Raw genomic sequence first — 18,196 nt, 5'->3', positions numbered from 1 at the left:
AGGGGGGGAAAAACCTAATTTTCGTGCTGACATCAGTGAGGGCGGGGGGGGAATGACACACACACAGCCCGGGCCGTGCGCCGTGCGGTGCCGCCCGATGGCCGCCAGGCGGCGCCATGACCGCCCGCCGCGCCACGCCCCCCCGCCCCGGCCTGACGTGACGTCGTCGCGGAGCGCCACGTCCGGCGCGGCCGGCGGGGCGGGGAGGGGCGGGGCAGGAGGGGCGCGCCCGCCCAGCGAGCCAATGGGGTGTGGGCGCGCGTGCGCGGCTGGCCGGCGCCGGGCGCGCGTCGCGGGCTGAGGCGGAGGGAGGGGGTAAGATGGCGGCGCCCGTCCTGCTGCGAGTGTCGGTGCCGCGCTGGGAGCGGGTGGCCCGCTCCGCCGTGTGCGCGGCCGGCATCCTGCTGTCCCTCTACGCCTGCCACCTGGAGCGGGAGAAGGGCCGCGACCTCCACTACCAGGCCTTGTGCGACCTCAGCGAGCGGGTCCGCTGCTCCGCCGCCATCACCTCCAGGTGAGGCGGGGATGGGACCCGCTGCCGCCGCCTCAGGCCGCCGCGGGGAGAGGGGGCTGCGGGCGCGGGGAGCGCCGTCTCCGGTACCTCGGGGGCGAAGGCGGGGGCTGCTGGGGGGCCGGGCCGGCCCTGTGAGGGGGGTGGGGGCTGCGGGCCGGGGCCGGGCCGGGGCTGGGGGCCGCAGGCGGGGGGAGCTGCGGGGCTCCCGGTTTAGGCAGCCCCTTCCCGGGGGGGTTGGTGTGGGAACGGCTTTTTGCCGGCATCGCTGCGGGGTGGAGGGTGAGGCACCCGCAATTTCTGTGTTGTAATCGGCGCAATTAGCGAGCGGCAGGCGGCTCGGCGTCAAATACCTGGTGGGGTAAAACGCTGCGGGTGTGATTCGTGGTTGAGGCCAACACAAACATGTGCGGCTGGAGGTGATTGGCTTTGGGTTGCTTTAATCGGAGTATCTGAATTGCATTTTTATTGTAATGTCACCTGGCAGCACGGAAGATTGCTTTCGTGACACAGAGGAAGCGCTTGATTCAAAAGACGTTTGTATGCCTCAGCAGCAAAAGCCCAGTCCAAATCCTGATCTATTTTACAGGCTCCCTGTCAGTAATTACTTTAGGGATTGTTTTCTAAAGGCCAGTGGTTCTTATTTCTGTTAGAGTCGATGTATAAATTTTAATTTGCTGCTGGCTTGACTTCTCACGTAACTGAAAGATGATAATGAAAAGATTTAACGTGCTGAATAGTTGCAAGTGCTACCAGTGTAAGACTGGTACAGGAAATACTTCGGGATGTAATTTGGCCAAGAAACTCCTAAATCCATATTCTCAAGTATTTAAACTAAAGAAATAACATGATTTGTCCAGCAATCTCAAAACTGTTATATATCTATGTATATGGGGGGGGGGGGGGAAGAGGCATAGCAAGTAAGGAGCTGGGAAGGGGGGATGGGTTTGGTTCTTCCACAGATGCGTGTATTAAATGCTTCCTTTTTTTAAATGAGAATTTTGTTATGATGTTAGTGCCTTCAGCTGAATGAGTACTTGTGGTTTTTTTTCATTTTGCCTCTCTGTGTCCTGCATAAAAGCTGTCACAGTTTGTATAAAGGTACCTGCTGTATTATCCTAAGGAGCCAATGGGCGAGAATGTGCCCATACTCTGTCAAAGAGGGAGGTGGTTAAATTGTTTAGGGTAAAACATACAGGGAACTCTTTATTGTTCAAATCACTTCCATTGTGTCAGAAGTGGGATTGTGGTATGTTACAGAGAGATGTGGGAGGTCTCAAAGGAGCCTCTTGTGATTGAGCGAGGGCTTTAACTCTGCCCTTCTGTCTGTCATCAGGTAATCTTTAGTTTGTGAAGGTGCTTGGTCATGTCTCTACTTGAGAAGTGACCTGAAATGAGAAGTTTCAGTCTAAACAGGAAGAAGGCTTCTATAAGCTTGCCAGATAACTTAAACTTGTAAACTAAAGCTATGCATAGGCTACTGAGATTAAACTATGTATCATCAGTAATCTGAATTTTACCACAGCTATAGAGATAAAAAGAGTATCAGAGATTTAAGCACCTAAGTAAGTGCTCCATAGTAGTCTGTTCTTGCATAGAAGTGGCCCATCATTAGCTTTTTATTGTTATTGCAAATGCTGCTATGGAGACAGGGAATTTGAATTAATAGTTTTAATGCATGTTTACTAAATGCTTTGAAGAGGTAAAGTAATTCCAACTATGTATTTGGGTATTTGTAATTATGGAATAATGCTTGGTAATTATAGTGTTCATTGATTATGCTGCAGCTGAAATGTTGAGTATGCCATAGTAAGACCTGTAAATACTTTACTGTAGGAATTCTGTGTAATATGATACAGTTAGGGATAAAGTCAACTAAAGTCTCCCTAGCACTTGCTAGGAGAATCATGCTTAAAGACTGAAGTATTGCAAATGTCAGGATAGCTTGTGATAATTAGAGCAGGTGGTAAAGAGAGTTTGTGGAAAAGGAGTGTGCAAGTTCTGTTCAGTCAGACCATATTTGGAGAAGAATGTGCTTTCAACGCTGTACAGGACACAGACGAAAAAGGAGTATTGCTTTAAAACTAAGACAAGAGGGCAACCTAAACTTTAAGTAAGAATAACATTGAAAGAAATTAGTCTTATTTTCCATGGTGCTACAGCTCCCCATCCATCGGTCATTCTCCCCCTGCTCCCCGCCGCAGCCCCACAATTGAATATTCCTTGTTACCATGTCACCAGTTTCCCTGAAACTTGATTTCTAAAAGGAACCTTTAACTACAATTTAGATTTCACCAGGATAGTAGAGCTTCAAATGTCTTTTTCCAGTGTTTTCACATGTAATACAGATTTAGCTTTCATAAGTTTCTTTTCTCATTGAACTATTACACTGGCAATCACAACTATTTGATTAGCTGATTAGCAGAGGTAACTCTACAGAGTTAAAAAAGTGACAGACTTATTTGTGGCTTTTTCTGGCTTCCTGAGTGTTCATTTGTTTGTGTGCCATTTTATTTAAGCTAGACTTGCCGATGCAGCTTGGAATCTAAGAGGCTTCACATTTTAGGTGTTTACTGTAACAGTGGACTGAACTTTACGAAGCACATCATGGTGTTGGGATTATTTTTAAGTGTATAGAATGACTGGAATAAACTAGTGTTTACCTCCCTGAGCTGAGTTACTTTGGAACGGAGTTCTGGTCTTTGGGCAAGACTTCCCCCCCCCCCCCCCCCCCCCCCCCCCCCCCCCTAAGATTGTTAGTATTTATTGCTATTAAGCCAAATCTGGTATTGGCACAACAGTGAGAAAGAAATGTTGTAAAGATTACCAGCATGCAGAGGGAGGAGCATAGAAAATCTTCTATCAGAGACTGAGTCATCCAGAAGATTATGCTGGAGACATACCTTCCTAGTATCCCTTATTCAAAATAGTAATGGTCAGCATATTTCAAGCTTTTATTGTGGTGAAAAATTGTGATGTAGTTTAAAAAGAAAAACTACTAAGGACTGTATAGTAAGGGAAAGTATTAGGGAAATACCTAACGTTTTCATTTGGCAGTTGATGTAGATGTTTTAAATGAATTGCTGTCTTACATTTGAGAGTAAGTGGCAAGAATGGTTTTATTTGTAATTAAACTAGCTAATAGCAGTTCCTGAAAAATATTTTTGGTTTCAGAAAGGGAATTAAACTTATAGACAAGTTTCAAGTAACATGCGTAGTGGTATGGCTTGAAATAAAATGTGACATTTAAGTAGTAATGCAGAGACCCAGAGATTTTTGCTTTGTTCTTTTGCATGCCCTGGGAGATTTTCGGGTCTTCTGATGTGTTTCTGCTTTCTGTCTTGATTAATTTAAAGTTCCTGCAGAGCAGGCTAGTGAATGGCTCTTTTTGAAGGAAGTTTTGTAGCCTGGCATGTGTTCATGCTGTGATAGCTTTCATACAGACTTAAGATAGCTGTCAGGATTGGCCAAAGGGCACACATCACTGTATCTTTAGCAATAGTTGCAGCTGCGTAAGTGAAGAGGTTTGGAAATAGTCAATATTGATCTAGGTTAACATCTTTAGCTGAGTTACTGAGGAAGTTCTAGAGTCAAAATAGGATTTTAAGAATCTGTGTTCATCTGCGTATAACTTGATAGGTGACATATTTTAGGGATTCCCTGTTCTGAACTTTATGCTAGTGTGCAAGGTCTTGGATTGTCATCTTGAATTTGAGCCACGCTGAAAGGCCAGTTCTAAAAAGCTCTAATATGCATGTCTGCCTTCTGTCTTCTAGTGGATGCACCAAAATAATTATCTGGTAGTTCTTAAAAGTGTATATCTGTAAAATTTTGCATGTGTTGTGGACAGATCTGTACAGGCATGCAGTTGTCTTACTGGATTTACCAAGCATGGCCTGTGACAGCTGTAGCGTTGCTGTATTGTTCTGCTTACCTTCATAAATCATTTTAAGCAGTGGGTTTAGGTGTGTGTAAATGTGATGTTTGAATCGCTTAGTCTTGTGACATAGTACTTCAGTGCTGTGTTGTGTGAGTATAATTATGCTGGTGTAGAGCTTGTTCCTCTGCAGAGTGGGCGTGTGATTGTGCTATAAGATACTGCAGTTAAAACTTTGACCGGTGCTGGTTTTTTGGTGAAGGGCACCTTGCTAGCACTGTTGTTCTGGTGCATCTTTGCAGAGTGCAGGCTGGAACAGAGATCAAGTTGACAAGAACAACCCCATTATCTAAGGCAGTCGGACATGGAAGAAAATTCCTCTGACCTTCTCCCTAACTTGAGGTTTATATTGCAGGTTCTCATTCAGTTCTGTTGTGGGGCAGCTCCTGTAAACTTGATGTCTGTCAAGTTTGCTCAGTTCCAGGTTAAGAACATTATATAGCAGTTATCTTTCATATTAATGGTAAATTCCTGATGTCCCAGCATTATTTTTTTTTTTTTTATTGCTGTACCTGCAAGCAAACATTCAGGTATGTTTGAGGTTGACAGCTGCAACTGTTAGTGACTGATGCAAGGTGAGAAATGGTAAAAGTAGCTTTATGTGAGTAGTGGGGAAAAGTCTTGTCTAGTCCCTTCTTGTGAACCAGTACACAGAAATGAGGCCCATGTGCTTCTTTGAAATGTTACTAGTTTTTCAAGTCTTTGCTCTTCTTCTCTAGGCAGTAGTAGCTTTAACCTGAGGCAAGTTAGCTGTTTTTGTTAGGCATCTTCGATTCTGTACAGAAGAATGTAGAATTTTGATTACACTGCTGAAGGGCAGTATGTGGAGCTGATGGTAGTCATCCAACAGGAATTATATTTGTGGTTCTTAGCCTGCCAAAAGAGTTTACACGAAAACGTTGCCTCCTGAGACTCTGCTGTTACCTGTCCTGTAGTTTAAAATTGGTTGTTGTTCATTTCTGAAGATTGCAAACTGTTAGATAGCAGGTGTAACGGCGCTTCAGTTATTCCATAGCAAGGATTTATTGGTTTTGGTGTCCGAGGGAAGGTTTGAAGAGCTCTAGTTTGTTGATTGGGCAAGGGGAAATCCAGTGTAGACAGAATCCATCTAGTAGGTCAAGCACTTTTGCTTCGTCAGGATTTGGAGTGCTGCAGGTTCAAGATGATGGTGAGTTGGCGTAGCTGTAGCCAGGCGAGCATGATACAAGTTTTACAGCTAAGGATACTGAGCCAAAAAAGCACGAACAACTCAAGGCCAAGATAGGTTGTGTTATTCTGCTTTTTCAGTCTGGTTTCTAGGGAAAATTCTGCCTTTGTGTTGTGTATTAATAATTTATTTTTTAACTGTTCATTTTTTAATGGGAAAATTTAACCAAGGATACAAGTTAGTAAAGTTTTTCTTAGAAATGGACTCAGTGCCAAAGGAGAGGGGAGAGAGGCTCAAAGTAATACCTCTGCTGAAGGGGAAAAAAAAATCCTTCTGTGTGAGCTAAGGTTATCTGTCCCATGTGGTCTGCCAGCCCGACCAGGCAGCATGTGGGCAGATAGGACTCAGAACTGATAGATCATGGCTTGATTGGGGAGGCAGGGTGCAGAGGCCGGAGGGTGTGAGCTGGGAGGGACCTGGAGGTTATTCCCAGTGCTGGGGAAGGCAGGCATTCCGGGAACACTTGTAGAAAACCAGCTTGATTACTTCTAAAGCAAGTTGTTCCTAAAAGCAGCAGTAGATGATATTTAAGTGATTTTTTTTTTTTTTTGCCTCATCTTTTTCACAGATAATTAATAACTTAATACTTCAGGCTGATGTAATACGGAGGGACTAGGGCACATCTTCTATAACATACAGCAGTACCCTAGCTACGTGGAGTCTTTATTTTTTTTTCCAGCCTTACAGTGTATACACTAGCACATGTATTTTTAGTTTTCATAAATATATTATTACTGGCTTGACTGGAATTTGCAGTAGGGCTGCGAGATATTTTGCCTGATGCAAAGTAAATTTCACAAAGTGCCTATAGCTCGAATTTGGGCTTCATCTACGATAGCTTAATAAAAGAGATTATGTAGGAGTGCAGTGCTGTTGGCTTGTAGCTTGAATAACCAGTATTTCTGTAAAAGCTGATATAAAATAAATAAACACTCTCTGCTTGAGATTTTGCAGATCTAGACACTGAGATTTTTTTGGACTGTTTCTGAGGTGGAGCTGGAGGATGCATATATTTACCAATGGGAAAATTTAATCTTCCTTTCTCATGGTTTCTAATTGAAGGCTTTTACTTGATTTATTAAAACAGTGACAGTGGCCTAAATGACCTTGTAACCATGAACTAGGTTTAACCCAAAATCCTCTAGTGAAGCTATAAAGAAGCTGCAACAAAAGTTCCTTAACATTGCTAAGTATTAACATGCTCCAGATCTTTTTGACCTTTATATGAGCTTTTCAGTGAAGGCGATGTGTGAGCATAGGCCAGGTTTCGTCCCCTCCTGAGAAGTTCCATTCTGTACTGTAACTTATCTCAGAAGTCAGATGATATTTAAGGAAATGTGCTTATCACTTGTCAAGTGTAGGCTTTTTTTTTTTTTTTAGAAAATGGTATTTATTGTTTTCTCATGGTTACAAAGTGGCAAATGGTGCTTGCTGTTGATAACAAAATAATGCATATGGGATGAAAAGTAACCCTGAAATGAGGGGCTTTAATCTGTACTACTCAGAAAACAAAACTTGAGTTCTTTTCTTGCAGTTCTCTGAAAATAGAAACTCTTACGCTGCTCACCCTTTTCATTGCAGCAAACCTAAAAATTGAGAGAGAAATGTGTTGGAAAACCTGCTGCTGCACAAATGCAGTGTGTTCTCTGATTTTGAATCATTCATGCCATTTAATAATCCGGTCTCCTGAAGGATTTGATAGCATTTTCAACTAGACATTTAGGAGTCCTGAATGTGAACTGGAAAGTGTAGAATCACAGAAGGGTTTGGGTTGGAAGGGACATTAAAGATCACCTAGTCCTAACCCCCTGCCACGGGCAGGGACCCCTTCCACCAGCCCAGGTTGCTCAAAGCCCCGTCCAGCCTGGCCTTGGGCACTGCCAGGGATGGAGCATCTGCAACTTCTCTGGGCAGTCTGTGCCAGTGCTTCACCACCCTCACAGTAAAGAATTTGTTCCTAATACATAATTAAATCTGCTCTCTTTCAGTTTAAAGCCATTTCCCCTTGTCCTGTTGCTAAAGGCCCTTGTAAAAAGCCCCTCTCCAGCTCTCTTGTAGCCCCCCTTTAGGTACTGGAAGGATGTGTGTGCTTAGTTGAAGGCATCTGCTACTTGCTGATGTCAGGGGCGTGCTAAAGCTAGCTGGGCTTGAGCTGATTTGGTATGGTTATTTTCATGTTAAAATGAACATACAGTAGGTAGTTCTTCTCTTGACATGAGAACTAAGGATTGCCAAGTGAAATTGAGGTGATGCAGTTCTGGCATTCGGCACTGGAGCATGTTGTGGGGGTACGAAGTACATGTTCAGAAAACATCGAGGTACATTGAGGAAGGCTTCAAGGTAGGCTACGGAGCATGGTGGTCCAGGTGAAATCCCAGTTCAGAAGTTTTCTCAAGCTGATTCTTAACTTAATGATGATTGAGGTCAAGGAGACCATCTTGGGGAATGATCTCTTTGTAAAAACCCTTAAAAACATCTCCTGCAGGAACTGTTGGAATTGGGATGCTTGGCTAGAAAAAGGAGTGTAGCATTTCTTACAGAGAGTAGATGAGATAATAATCTGACTCCTTGGCTAAATACATACTTCTTGTTTGTTTGACTTGCTGTGTTTGGCAGGCTTAGAATGCTGTTGCTTTTTGAGCTAGTACTGATAACTCTTACAGCTTTTAACTTGTTAAACATGGAGGTTGTTTACTTGTCCTTTAAAATGACTGAGATACTAGTGTACTGCATGAGGTTGTCTTGGTTGCCTTTCTGCCAGCAGTATTGTCTCTGCTAAATGCGTTCATAATTGTGCAAAAGAGCTAATGATTTAACAGTATAAATTTTATTGGAGGCGTGTCTCTTGTGGATCAAAATGACCTCAGTTCTTGTCTTCCTGTTAAGAAGTGTCAAGTGCATGCAAATACTGGTTTAAACTTCTAAAAATGCAATACTTCTGAGCTTTGTTAAATATCACAAACCAAAAGGGACGCTTTAGAGGGTGGATGATAATTTTCAGTACCTCCTTTTGATAAAAGGGAATGTACGTTGGGCTAAAAGTCACTGTAGTATTCAATTTTAGATGTTAAGGAACTATGTGAACAATTCTAAACACTTTGTCTTGGATTGCTCGATTCACTATTCTGAAAACTTTTTCAAAGAACACGCAAAGTTGTACCTGCAAATGACAAGTAGAGAGGGGAATTTGAGTTACTTGAAACATACAGGAAGATGTCTTAAAGATTTATTTTAAAACTTCCTTGAGGTTAGTTCAGATTGCCTTTTTTTTTTTTTTTTTTTGCCTTTTCAATAGGAGTGAAACTCGGGTGTGGCAAAAGTAGGCTTGCACATGTGTTTGTCAGAGTGCTCTGAATCATGCAGGGTGACTCCAGCATGACTCACAACACTTGACTGCTTCGGGGATGGGGAGCCACCAGTCGGTCCTAGGAAAAAAGTTGGTAATGTTGGACTGTGCTTTTATCCTGCTGTGCAAGCAACTTTTTGATTAGTGCAGTTCATTTTACTTAGTGTTCTGTATCCGAAGAGTTGGTTCAAGTTAACAACAGTTCTTGTAAATTATAAGAAAAGCAAGTTCCTGAAGAACTTTCGAGTACTTCATAGTCCTTTTTACTGATGTTTTATTTCTTAAGAGTTTATCCTATTATTAGGACGGCAGTCTTTCTTCTTGCTATTTGTTTGCCGTGTTTTTAAAGTTACTGTAACTCAGGTGTGATTTCCATGGTTTTGGTCTGAGAAGGAAGATTATCATCCTCAAGTCTTTTCCCTTCCTCCAATTTCTTGCAAAAGTACTTGGCTCATTGTGCTTTTTAGTGGGTTTTGGGACCTCCTTGATAGAATTAGGAGATAATTTAGCCTCTTCAGTAGAGAAATTAGATGGAAATAGAAATATACAAAGTCTAAATATTTTGCTTTTCAGTTTGATGCAGAAAACTTCCTCACACTTCAAACCCTATAAGGCTGGAAAAAGTGCTTCCTCTTAAACCGCAGGCTTCTTAGCTGTCCTGGGGTGTGTGGAATAAGGTGTGAGATCGGAGCTGTGTTCATTGGACTGAAATTTAATACTTGACGTCCTTAAAGCTGCTACAAGGCCAACAAGATACTTAATGAACTGTTGCATGTGGAAAAAGCTTTCACCGTGCTCTGACCTTCTTGCAGCTATGAACAGATCGCTTGGGGATACTGACTGCCGGGAAGGGCTTGAACTCATTATCTTTCCATTAACGACATTTTATTCACTTTTAGAATAACTGTAGGGTCAGATTCTGATTCTGTCTGTAGTATAAAGTTTCTGATGTTGTAAGCTTGAGTTCACTGTCAAACTTGATGGGATCACATGAGCATCCAGCTAGGGCAGGGAGCAGGTAGGAATTCAGCATCCTGCAGGTACTTTGGGCTGAGCTGATGTTGACCCACAGTACTGGGCACGCTTTGAGTTGCACTGTTTAGTGCCTTAGTAAGGGAAGCTTGAGCACGTTCAAATAGTTTAAAGTTGCCATATGAAGAACTCTCACTTGGAGACTAGAACAAGAAATTGCACCTGTGGATAGTAGGCTGAAGCATCTGTAAGTGTGGTAATAGAAGGAAATAAAAATGGACTATTAAACATAAAATGGTGATACCTTTAATATATTTGTCTGGCTCTTCAACGCTGCATTGGCTGGACAATGTGAGACTATTGTTCCATGTGCCATGCCCATCTTATCAAAGTAAGGCTAAAAAATAAACAGTTCTAGCTTAAAATCCAGATAACATTCAGTGTGTGGGAGGAAAGTCTCATCATAGCTGAAATTCTTTGGAACGTGGAGTATTTCTTTATAATGGTTGCTTATGTGTTGTTGTAAGGTGTTTAGTCTTTTTTTTTTTTTTTAATCCCTCCCTCTTGGAAGCGTGGCTCCCTTGGCTGTGAAGTGCTGCACTCACATCTCTGCAGCTGCTTTTCCAGATTGTTGGTAGCCATCCTTGATGCTACTTTGCCTGCGAACTGTATGCCAAGTGGGACTGTTTGCCTTCATATATACTGCAGGGAGGATGTCTCACCAGCCTTGTCCCCCACAGTTTGCACAGCCCCATTGCGCTGGGATGGCGGCAGGGAGCAAGGCAGTATAGCACTGCTCCTCCCAGCAATTAACTTGTGTCTTTCTGACCCTTCACAGCTCTGGGGTGCAAGGCGTTGTCCCCATGGTAAAGCTGGTCTTCTCTACTGGCTTGAAACTTTGTATTTGCACCCTCGTTTCACTTCAGTCATATATGAAATGTGAGAGCAAACTAGTTGACAGTATGTTTGTGTGTTTTATTGTTTATGCAGTAAACACGCTTTTTAGGAACTGGTGCCCAATTCTCTGCTCAGTTTCTTGGAGAGAAGAGCGCAAGACTTAGGCGTAATAGTTAATTGCTGACAATTACGAAGCTTGAATTAAAATGATTAATATGTTTTGAAAATACTGCACAAATGGCTGTGAGATTATGAAGTATTTTGGAGATGGTATTAAATTGTACTTACCATGGTACCTTTCTTGTGGGAGAAAACTGCTTGTAATGTGGTGGTAGCCTTTCCCTGGTCTCAAGATGTATGGTGAAGTCTATCAGCAACGTTCCCGAAGTGTACAGAGGGAAAATCTGTCCTGTGTCTTGGTTTAGTAGAACCATTGCCTCTGGTACAACGAGCTATTTGGAAACTGCGCTTCTCTTGGCATAAATGTAGCATGCTAGCATCTTCTGCTGCAACGGTAGTGAGGAATTGCACTTTTTTTTACGTAGATCTGTGACAGTTAACCTGATAATGTGAATGTAGCCTTACATTTATGTAGTACTTGACTTAATGCTTCAAAGACGTGCTAGGAAAATATCCTAACGCTCTCTTGTAAGTGAATTAAGCTGCCTCTTGAAGTAGTGTTAACGTCTCATATTTTCAAATGACACTAATAAATGTGGTCCTCACTTTGCTTTTACAGATAATGGTATGGTCTGCCTTAGGGCATCAAATGAATGGTTTCTAGCACAAACACATCTGCTAATTTAATCTTTTATCCCCCTTATTTTGCAGCAGCAGTTTTGTAAGGCTTGTGCTGCTTTCTAGCATCACTAAAAAGTCGGAAGTTCTTTTGTGGTGAAGGTGCTAGTTCCAAATGTCACGCTGTGCAAGGGCTCGAACAAACGCAGTCTGTGAATCTTGTTATGGTACCATCCCTAGCTTGCCTGTTTGACAGATCTGGGTTCCTCCTAAGGCGTTAGACGGGTCAGGAGCAGGCAGAGTGCAAACATACGTTGTCATTTGCTTGCTCTGATGCCAGTGAGGTAAGTGCTGGCAGAGGGTAACAACTAGTTACTAAGTTGCACCATTTTCCCCCTGCTGTATAGTGAGCATGTGTCCATGCGGTGGAGAGAACTGCTCAAGCTATCATTGGAGGGAGAAGTGTTTATTTGACAAAAGAGCTTTAAACTACAACCACAGGAAGCAGACATGGCACTTGGTGAAGCTGCAGCGGTGTGAACTTGGTACTTTCTGGTGTGTTGAATCACTTGAATCGGTAATGTGTGGGATAAAGTTGTACCTATGCACCCCCTGTTGTAAACTGCTTGGTTTTCCAAGATAACCTTGAACTTCAGATAGGACTGCAGTGGCCGTGTCAGAATATATGTGTGTATCTTTTCCCCCCTCAACAGTGATGAATGGAAAATACTGATGTACAGCAAGAGGTGCCCAAATACAAGTTAATTAGTTTCACTGTTTTACAGATGGGGTCGAGGATTCGGTCTGTTGGGTTCCATCTTTGGGAAGGACAGTGCAATAAATCAGTCAAACAGTGTTTTTGGACTTGTGTTTTATATACTACAAATGCTACTTGGTAAGTATAAATTCAGTTTAGAGCCTAAAGTATGTAAGAAGTCTGTGGTGATGAAAGTGGAGTGCATTATATACTGTGCAATCTGTAAGAGACCAAATGCATGTGATTTTAATATTTTTTTTTTTTTTAAGAACCAGTCTAGTGATACATCTGTCCAAAGGGCTTAAACCCCCAACTGATAACGAGCAATTGCATTTTCTCCTGCTGTGCTATTAATATAAGCATCAATACAGTTGCTGCATTTGTATTTTCACTTAAATATATTTAGCATTGGATTGTGTGATAGAAAAGATAGGAAATAAAAATGGAATTTATGAGTTTGGCAGGAGTAATAGAGATAGCAGGCAAAAAAGTACATGAAGTTTAATGTATATGTATATCTTTGTAACTATATGGTCTGCCATAAAGCTGTTAATACTGACAGACATAACCTGACCAACCTGTAACTTTCCCATAACTCAGGAATACAGAAGATGGTTAATACTACACACACTCTTATCAAAGGACTGTCGTACAGAACCTAGAAGCTCCCCTTCAAATAGCGATTTGTCAGCCATCTTGAACTCATGGTATTTTAAACAGACTTTTATGTAATACAAACTTGCTGACTAGCCTTCAGTTTGAATTAGAGTGCTTAGGCTTTTTGCTTTGTGTGCAAGGGGGGAATGAGAGCAGCGGTAGTAACTTTCTCTCTCTTGTTGCAGGTATGACAGCAAGTGCAGTAGCAGCTCTAATCCTCATGACATCCTCCATAGTGTCTGTAGTAGGGTCATTGTACTTGGCATACATTCTGTACTTCGTGCTGAAGGAATTTTGCATTGTCTGCGTCATCACATATTTGCTGAACTTCATTCTCTTTATCATCAACTACAAACGTCTAGTTTATTTGAACGAGGCCTGGAAACGGCAACTTCAACCCAAACAGGAATAACGCCTGTTTGAACTTTTGACTGACAGTCTGAAGACCCAACTTCCATTAAATTTATTTTGCAGTAATTTTTTATTCTCCATATCAGACACTTTCCCCAAGAATCATAACTGAATTTTTAATTATAAATTTGAAGGGGCCCCAGATAATTTTTTTTTTCTGGTGTGTGTGCTAATCTTCAATTTAAATGTGGTTATGAAAGAAAGCTCTAATACAATGAAAGACAAGCTTTAACTTTACTTTGGAGGAGTTTTAGCCACAGCAAAACCTAGACACTCTCCCTCTTCCCCCTCTACTTGTGAAGTGGGTAACACTTGCTATAAAATACCCTGTATATAAATTCAGGTATAACAAGATGTGATCATAACATTAAATATTCTAGACTAGCATTACTATATTTAATGTTGCCATGTTTACAGTATGTGTATTACTTTTTTTTTTTTTTTTTTTTTTTTTTAGCTGATGGACTTAGATTTGACTAGGAGTTATACTGTAAATAAAATCAGAAATATTGGTTTCATCCCTGGAGAACTCACTGTACAATCAGTTTTCTTAGCATAGGAGCTGTTAGAGTGTTCAGCTAATAGTCATCTGACGTGATGGAAGAAGTGACCTCTATAGAGAACGCCAAGTTGCTGCACTCACTGTTAGTGCTTTCACAAGAATGATGGTTGGGGTTTGTTCCATTTTTCTTTTTTTTTTTTTCTTTTTTTTTTTTCCTTTTTTTTCCTTGTCTCCAGTAATGAAAATGGAATTAAAGCCGAAACCTGATGTTCATTAAACCACAACTTCATTGATTTCTGTACAGAATGAAAACAGCTTAATGTGGTTAATAGAAAGCTGCCACTGGGATACTATATGCAGACTGGGGGACTGGTGTATCAAAAAGTGTTCTTTGAAAGACTTAACTTCCATGCAGAGCTGTTTTGTTTTTAAACTGTGGTCAGCCAGCCAGTGTTACTAATGTTTGATGTTGTATGAATGCTGCAGTATAGAATTGCAATTTGCAGTTGAAACCGCCAACTGAGTGGGATAACCAAGCAGTGTGCTGAAGAAGCAGTGACTTAATTGATCTTCATCAGGATCTTTGGTTTGCGCTATATTGGGAAGTGAACTTTAGACCTGACACACGTAAGATCTTTTGGAAGGGCAATCTGTTTAGTGGGATAAGTAAGCAAATGTGCTTCTGAAAATGAAATGTGATACCATGCTATCATAGCTCTTTCTAATAACTAATTGGGAAAAAAAAACTTAAACTGCAGATTTAAACAAAGGAACAAAATTGTAAATGTTGTTTCTGCACTCAGTATTCTAAGGCTGAATGTTAAAAGTGCCTTCTGTCTTAAAATCTTAAACCAAATACTTTGTGTTGAACTTGGCAGGCAGAAGTGTCCTTGCTTTAAGAATGAACAAAGAAACAAAATTCCCCGCAAACTTGCTGGGGATAGGAGAGTATTAAGAGATCTGTTTTAGTTTTTAGACTGAGAAGTGGTAGCAGTATTGTTTCACTTATCTTAAAACAGTGTGACAGAAGGTTGATGATGTGATTTGGAAAAGTAAAATACTTCTGTTTCAGACTCTGTGACACCAAAATGTATAGGTTCAGCTATTTTCTGTAATTGGTGCTGTGCTGCTTTTTGCCCTTGTCAGCTTCTAAATATGAAGAATTCCAACTGCATACCCATTTATTTAAAGAGTTAAACTAATTTTGGGTTTTTTTCCTTAAACATGAATGTCAGAGAGACACTTACGTTGTATGGCTATGTGGATTATTATAAACACTAGGTTGCTGAGGATGAACTTGACTGTGAAACATGCAGTGTTTTGTAGAGACAATAGAAATTTTAGATTGACTTCACAAAATAGTATTTAAATTACTACTGAAGTAATTTTCTGGTTTGTATCAAGGATGTAGGTGGAAACGGCTTTTATGTATAGAGTTCTGTGGTATGAGTAACATCTGTTGCATGTAACACTAAATTACTTGTCCCTCTTGTCTAATGGTTTTAGACAACAATTCATTAAATGCGTTTTGTATTGACCAGAGTATAGTTAAAGCTTGTCTTGATGTTTAGTTCTGTCTCTCAAATGCCTTGAACTTTGATATGAGGGGAGTGAATGATGTTAAACTGGTCCCTCAAGGCTTTACTTTGTTCTTTTACAAGCCTTGAGGCAATATCACTGTTTAATGTCTTGTATAGATTTATTTTGATGCATTCCTGTGATCTACACTAAGGCATCTTTTTCATCCAAGGAAGAGATGAAAACGTGCTGCCTGAAATAGTTATAGTCTCAGTGCTAATATCTCAGAACAAGCAGCAACGGAGACAAGTATAATCGATGATTACTTGGTCCAATTTCTGGGTGTAGCGTACACCACAGAAAAGGAAGAAAAGCCCCATCAGCTGAAAGTATAGGTGTTGACTAACTTCACTGTGTCTTGTGCTTGTCTGTGTGGGCATAGTCTGTTAATTCAGTTTGTTTAGTAAAGTTGTTTAGGGCCAGATTTTCAGCAGTCGTGTCTGCAGTCCTTGTTTGTGTGCACATAGGGATCAAATGGATATTGAGTTTGGTCTCTGGAAGAATTTGCAGCTACACTTTGTGCACGAACTTGCAAACCTGATCCTTAATTGTGAACTCTCTTGTCTCGTGTGCTTTTCTTGCAGTTACTTTTTACTGGAAGTGATTTGCTAGAAACGGCCCTAAGTCTTCTATTTTCTCTCTTGTGCTTCAGAAATGCAGTTGGCCTGAATAAAGGGCAAAATAATCTTAGCAGTAGAAATTTGGACTTTTTTGCTTCCAGTTCTTTGACTCTTTCCTTGTTGCTCCCAATGATAGAAGCAGTGTATTTCTTCCAGTGAAATGGCTCAGGTTACAGTTAGTAATGTGATGGAAATCAGGCAAGTGCTTCACGCAGTGGCCCCCCTGCCTGTCCCCAGCCAAAGCACGTGTGGTGGCAAATACGTGGTTGATATTAATTTGACCCTTACAAATCCCAAGGCGCATTCTGAGAAATCTTGAGGATACAGGAATATGGGTAAAAGCTAGTAAATAATATCTGGTCTGGCAGTGGGACAGGGGGGCGTTACACAGATTGTGGTTTCAACACTCAAGAGAACGGAGTGGGGAAAAAATTGTCAGATACAAACAAGTGGTTCTGAATTTGGGCTTTTCCTCCCCTTCCCCTGCTTCCTCAGCTCTCAGAAGTTCGTAGGGAGGGGCAGATTGGAAAGGCAAAAGAACCTTATCCCAAAACCTGCTTAGGAATTAAACATTCCTGAAATCCTCTTACTGTAAGGTACTTGCTACTCTTAAGGCCAACAAAGCATTCGAGTCTTGTTTCGGAAATGAATGTTCTTGGAAGTTTCTTACTGTAAAGTGTTTGCAATGCTAAGGCCAACGAAACATTCCCTACCACCTCTGATACCTAGAGTGACAGCGAATCTCTTGTGAGGAGGTTTCTGCACACTGTGTAAGCGTTTGTCTTCTGCTGTACAGTCTCTCAGTTGTTCACAGGTGGGCGAGGCGCTTTCAGGCAGCACTCGATGCTCCGAAGTTACGTGAAGTCAAAGAGAGATCTAATTGCTTTGGTTCTGCCAATGTCGTTCAAATATGATCTAGACAAAACCGGTCCAGAAAAGATTAAGTATTCTGTTACCATAAAACTGTATTAAGCATGGCCTAAATATTAGGTGTTTGTTCTGTATAGTATGTTCCATCAACTATTTATTACTAGTGCTTTAAACTCCAAATTAAACATCCATGTAAATGGAGTCATCAGGCAGATGTTCCTTTTATCAGTATAGGTTGAGAGATTCTCTATTGGAGGTTTAGGATACAATTTTGCTAACAGGTAAAACCAGTGTAAATATGTACGAATTCTATTTGTTGCACATAACTTTTTGGTATAAAAAATAAATGTAGAAATTACCTGTGGACGTCTTGCTGCAATCATTCTTATGCTGCATTCGTGCAGTCCAAACGTAAGAGCTTGAATTAACCCAATCAGAGGCCTTTTTGGACTCAGTCTGAGCCTTAGAAACTGTTTTTAAAGTCAGTACTGTAATTCTGTTTCTAGAGATGTACTAAGTTGTGATTATTTTTTTTTCAAGGACATTGTGCGTTAGCAGTAGAACGGTTAAAGCACTCGGGTCCCCAGAGATACCAGTGTATAGAATTTCTGCAGCTTCATCATGTCTTGCTGAACGTTATGTGCACATGGGTGTGTAAAGGTGGAGCAGCATTGATTTGAGGCTTTAACTGTTTACAGTTCTTTAAGAAACATGCAAAAAATCCTGTTAAGTATGTTATTTGTATCACTTCCTGCTTTCCTTGGTTCTATAGGTCTGCTTTAACTCCACTCTGACAAGATCACAAAGTATCTGGAGACTGCTGTATGTTTTCCTGGATTTGGGGAGGAGGGAGGGAGGGGGCTGTTGGGGAAGGGTTGGACAGGCGGCTGGGGTTTACCGTGGCACTGAGCTTTGAGAACAAGCAGGAACTAAGCCTCTGCGATGTCTGCTTGCCACACGTGTGGATATTAAACTTTGCATCTGTTGGACTGAATGAAAGTAATGGCTTTCTCTTCTGCAGCCTCAAGCCCTGTCCGTTACTGTAGGCATCTGAGCCCTGGTTTGTAATGAGTTAACGATGTCAGATCTGTAGCTGTATTTTGATGTGGCAGCCGTTGGCGTGCCATGTCTGTTGAAATGGGAAGAAAATGATTTTTTTAAAAAAAAAATTTACATTTAGAGATTGAGAAGTT

General features: G+C 41.4%; 1 protein-coding gene across 1 annotated transcript; it reads left to right on the top strand.

Annotated features, from left to right (window-relative positions):
* The first annotated feature begins 290 nt into the window (after nt 1-290).
* Nucleotides 291-17,369, top strand: VKORC1L1 (vitamin K epoxide reductase complex subunit 1 like 1). Its single transcript, XM_037374876.1, has 3 exons — nt 291-514; nt 12,394-12,503; nt 13,208-17,369. Exons 1-3 carry the CDS (start codon nt 321-323, stop codon nt 13,432-13,434), a joined length of 531 nt encoding a protein of 176 aa, XP_037230773.1. The 5' UTR covers nt 291-320; the 3' UTR covers nt 13,435-17,369.
* The last annotated feature ends 827 nt before the right edge of the window (nt 17,370-18,196 follow it).

The sequence above is a fragment of the Falco rusticolus genome, chromosome 1, assembly GCF_015220075.1.
Source record: "Falco rusticolus isolate bFalRus1 chromosome 1, bFalRus1.pri, whole genome shotgun sequence".
In the NCBI taxonomy this organism is placed as follows: domain Eukaryota; kingdom Metazoa; phylum Chordata; class Aves; order Falconiformes; family Falconidae; genus Falco; species Falco rusticolus.
Note: the sequence above shows the minus strand (reverse complement) of the source record. Positions and strands in the feature narration are given on the sequence as shown.

Coding starts and splice junctions, on each gene's coding strand:
- VKORC1L1 (XM_037374876.1), top strand. CDS start 321: ATGGCGGCGCCCGTCCTGCTGCGAGTGTCGGTGCCGCGCTGGGAGCGG. Junction 515..12,393: donor TCCGCCGCCATCACCTCCAG/GTGAGGCGGGGA, acceptor ACTGTTTTACAG/ATGGGGTCGAGGATTCGGTC. Junction 12,504..13,207: donor TATACTACAAATGCTACTTG/GTAAGTATAAAT, acceptor CTCTTGTTGCAG/GTATGACAGCAAGTGCAGTA.